General features: G+C 43.7%; 1 protein-coding gene across 1 annotated transcript; it reads left to right on the top strand.

Annotated features, from left to right (window-relative positions):
* LOC309544649 (small ribosomal subunit protein uS11-like) lies at nt 1–533 on the top strand. The gene has a single exon (XM_082243557.1). The coding sequence runs from the start codon at nt 20–22 to the stop codon at nt 473–475; it is 456 nt and encodes a 151-aa protein (XP_082099683.1). The 5' UTR covers nt 1–19; the 3' UTR covers nt 476–533.
* Nucleotides 534–4,733: the final 4,200 nt, after the last annotated feature.

Below are 4,733 nucleotides of genomic sequence, written 5' to 3'. Positions count from 1 at the left end.
CTCTAGAAGACGTAGCAAAATGGCTCCATGTAAAGGTAAAGAAAAGAAGGAAGAACAGGTTATCAGCTTAGGGCCACAAGTGGCTGAAGGAGAAAATGTGTTTGGAGTCTGCCACATCTTCGCTTCCTTCAACGACACCTTCGTGCATGTGACTGATCTGTCTGGCAAAGAAACAATCTGCCGTGTGACTGGTGGAATGAAGGTCAAGACTGACAGAGATGAGTCCTCTCCATATGCCACTATGTTGGCTGCTCAAGATGTCGCTCAGAGGTGCAAGGAGCTTGGCATCACAGCTCTTCACATCAAGCTGCGGGCCACTGGAGGAAACAGAACCAAGACCCCTGGCCCTGGTGCCCAGTTTGCACTGAGAGCCCTAGCTCGTTCAGGCATGAAAATTGGCCGCATCGAGGACGTGACCCCCATCCCTTCAGACAGCACCCGCAGAAAGGGCGGTCGCCGTGGTTGTCGTCTGTAGTTCTCCTGCTTTTTCTTTCAGTTGGTAATAAAATAATCAGACCAAAAAAAAAAAAAAATTCTATGAGTGTATTTTATAATTCAAAGGTAGTTACAATTAGATTAGCTATGAGATTCTAAATGTCTAGAGACTTTTTGATTTGACCATACACCTATGATTCCATCTGCTTGCATCTGGGCATCATTAAATGTATGTTTAAAGATATTTATCTGCATCTGGAGTTCATAACATCTGCAGTGAACTCTATAAAAATTCATTTTTTTTAATGGGCTGACATTACTATCCAATGCCAATGAGTGCGTCTTTAACAATATTGACACTGTCTTTATAGGCTTCACATGTGCTGCTGCTGTGGCCCCATGTAACTTTAATTTACCATGCGGATAAATGCTAAAGCACTAAACAAAAACTAGCACTAGCACAGCACAGAAACTAACACTAGACAGAAAGGTGCCTCTATAATTCTAACCCACCTGGGATAAACACATCTATATTTAGGAATAGGTAACTGAAAGTACTGCTTGCTGATAATCTTCCATCATTATTCTATTCTTATGCTTATTGAACATTATGGAATGTATTTTCACATTTACATTTAAAAGAATCTGTCACCTACAAAAGAATGCTTGGATGTGAAACACATTACTAATTTGACAAAGTAACATATTTTTGTCAAGTCTGTCAGTGTCTGGATTTCTGTTCTAATGTAATAATAACGTTCTCCCTGGGCTCTACCATATTGAATACCTCTCTGCAGTGTCTGGACCCAGAGCTCCTGGTCCTTGGCGTTACTATGTGGCTGATCTCTGTAAAAGTGCAGGGGATATAAAGCCCACATCCAGCTTGCAAATAAAAATATTTTTTCATTCTCTAGCCCCAGTTAAAAATGAAGTGCTGTTTTTGCTGCAATATTCTGGTGCTGTCCCCCACAGAATGTCCTCTGAGACCTTTTTGCATATAAGTAGTAGAGGTACGTCATCCAATCAGATCCCACTAATGAAGTCACGTGACCCTGTGACAAAACACGCAGGGGCGGGGCAGGATGATGCCACAGCGCTGCACATCGGTAACAGTATACCATACATGGAACCGGAGCAGGAGTGTTTGATTTAATATTGATGTTATATGTTCGTTGCTTGGTGCGGCAGAGCACATATATAATGTAATGTGAGTGTAATATTGTAAGCTGAGAAAGAGTAATAAATGTTTTAAAATATAAAGCACTATACAGTTCTTTTAACATGTGTATGGCAGAGTGAGAGGTGACAATTAGAGAGTGCTTTTAAAGGCACAGTGTGGTTATGTCTTGGAGGAGATTGGTTTCTGGAGTACATTGGAGAAGTTGGTAAAGCAAAACTGCCTTAACCCTCTTGGGCATGGAGTTCACCAGAGCTTTACAGGTTGCAAGTAGAGTCCTCTTCCACTCCTCCATGACGACATCACGGATCTGGTAGAAGTTAGAGACCGTGCGCTCCTCCACTTTCCGTTTGAAGATGCCCCACAGTTGCTCAATAGGGTTTAGGTCTGGAGACATGCTTGGGCAGTCCATCACCTTTACCCTCAGCTTCTTTAGCAAGACAGTGGTCATCATGAAGGTGTGTTTGGGGTAGTTATCATGTTGGAATACTGCCCTGTGGCCCAGTCTCCAAAGGGAGGTGGATCATGCTCTGCTTCAGTATGTCACAGTACATGTTGGCATTCATGGTTCCCTCAATGAACTGTAGCTCCCCAGTGCCGGCAGCACTCATGCAGCCCCAGACAATGACATTCCCACCACCATGCCTGACTGTAGGCAAGACACACTTGTCTTTGTACTCCTCACATGATTGCTGCCACACATGTTTGACACCATGAGAACCAAATACGTTTATCCAGTAATCCATGTCCTTAGTCTTCTTGTCTTTAGCAAACTGTTTGCGGGCTTTCTTGTGCATCATTTTTAGAAGAGGCTTCCTTCTGGGATGACAGCCATGCAGACCAATTTGATACAGTGTGCGGTGTATGGTCTGAGCACTGACAGGCTGACCACCCACCCCTTCAACCTGTGCAGCACTCATACGTCTATTTCCCAAAGCCAACCTCTGGATATGATGCTGAGCACGTGCTGTATGGTCTTGGCCACCATGCTTCAGCCCAGTTTCAGGGTCTTGGCAATCTTCTTATAGCCTAGGCTATCTTTATATAGAGCAAAAATTTTTTTTTTCAGATCCTCAGAGAGTTCTTTGCCATGAGGTGCCATGTTGAACTTCCAGTCACCAGTGTGAGAGAGTGAGAGCGATGACACCAAATTTAACACAACTGCTCCTCATTCACACCTGAGACCTTGTAATACTAATGAGTCACATGAAACCGGGGAGAGAAAATGGCTAATTGGGCCCAATTTGGAAATTTTCACTTAGGGGTGTAATCACTCTTGTTGCCAGCGGTTTAGACATTAATGGTGTGTTGAGTTATTTTGAGGGGGCAGTAAATTTACACTGTTATACAAGCTGTACACTCACTACTTTTCATTGTAGCAAAGTGTCATTTCTTTAGTGTTGTCACATGATAAGATATAATAAATTATTCACAAAAATGTGAGGGGTGTACTCACTTTTACCTTTTTTTTTTTTTTTTTTTTATAAGCATCTATGCACACAGTGTATGAATATTAGTCTTAATACCTGGCAATAATATCTGCATGGAGATTGATGGATAGTCACATTCATTTTACAAGCACTGCACCATGTTTGTTTCATTTAGACTTATTCACTTATGAGAAGGTATAAAGGTAGTAGCGGCTGTCAGTGCCGGGACAAGGTAACCTAGAGTTAGGTTAATTGATATGTATCCACACTCAACCTGAAAGTAAGCTCTCAGGCAGTCATGGCTCCAGCCCCCTGTACCACAAAGAAAACTTTAGCCAGTCAGCCAGTGCTGGTGGCACATACATATCACTGGCGTGTGTGAGCTGCTCCACTCTGCCCACAGTACACTGCTGGATAGAAGACCAGGTGGAATTCAGAGGTCATGTGAGCACTATTTAGTGGAACACTAAGTATAAAAAAAAATGCATTATGTGCAGAGAGCAGAACAGAGGGGGAATCAACTATTTTTTTTTAAGATGAAATTGGGCTTTAAAACAAGCCTTTGAAGAAAAAAAATGAAACATAAGCCCCTAAGAGCATTATCCTTTCGTAAAGGTCATAACATGTGCCTTTTAAACATGGGAACAGTCAGTGTTCAAATCTTGACTTCATCTCCAAGTAAGAGCTTTAACACACCACTGGAATCTCCCTATGCCATGCACATGACTCTTTGATGCTCAAAAAAGATATACTACACTTTGAAGTACTGCTTTAAATGCACCTGTGGCCAGGGTATGGACATCTGAGTATTTACACATTGCTAACAAACAGTATGTGAGCTATAACACACGTGTCAAAAACAAGGCCCACAGGCTGAATCCGGCCCTCCAGGCCAATTTACATGGCCCATGCACCTTTCCTGCAGCTGTGGCATCCTCCTCATCTCTGCTTCCACCTTGTCTCAGCATTCGGCAGCAGAGAGGAGAACAAATCCTCCCCCAGATCCTGCGCTTCTCCGCGCAGCTGCAGTGAAGCTTGTCTCTGCCCCCAGCCCCCGTCTCATCAGACGGCAGCAGAGAGGATGACAAGACTCCTCCTACAGATCCTATGCCTCTCTGTTTAGCCGCAGCACCACCTTATCGCCGCCTGAGCATTCAGCAAATTCTAGCTGTTTAGTCCTGCACTCCTCTTGCCCTCCTCCAGACCCTGCACTTTCTGCTTCCTAGCTCCACCTCCAGCTTCTTCCCAGGAGCAGCATTAAGGGTAAGGGGGTTCACTGTGATGCAGGGGCGGGAGGAGGACTCTTGACTTTTGAGGGTGGGGGGGGGGGGGCTTGCTCTGGACATCTAGTCCTACAGATACAACCCTTTGAGTGCAACCAATGATGCGGCCCATGATTAAATTAAGTTTCACACCCCTGAACTATAAGGTCCATTTACACCAGATGCGTTGGCACAATTGTTTTCAACATGTGTCAATGCAAGCGAATGTTAAAAATATGGTATTTAAATGAGAGCAGTTTACACTGATGCGTTGCACCAATATGCTGCGTTTGCTTTGAAAAATAGTAACACAAGCCTTACCTTTTTCATGTTAATGCAAGGTAATGCATGTCAGCGCAATGACAATTAGCGCTGAGGAAAAACAGCAGGCCAGCACAAGTTTGGTTCCTCTTTCAGTGCTATAGACAC

Source organism: Pelophylax lessonae (assembly GCF_965119305.1).
Source record: "Pelophylax lessonae genome assembly, chromosome: 1".
Lineage (NCBI taxonomy): Eukaryota > Metazoa > Chordata > Amphibia > Anura > Ranidae > Pelophylax > Pelophylax lessonae.
This window is presented reverse-complemented; position numbering and strand designations above follow the sequence as displayed.

What these genes read in the sequence shown, in the direction of transcription:
- LOC309544649 (XM_082243557.1), top strand. Translation starts at nt 20, where the DNA reads ATGGCTCCATGTAAAGGTAAAGAAAAGAAGGAAGAACAGGTTATCAGC.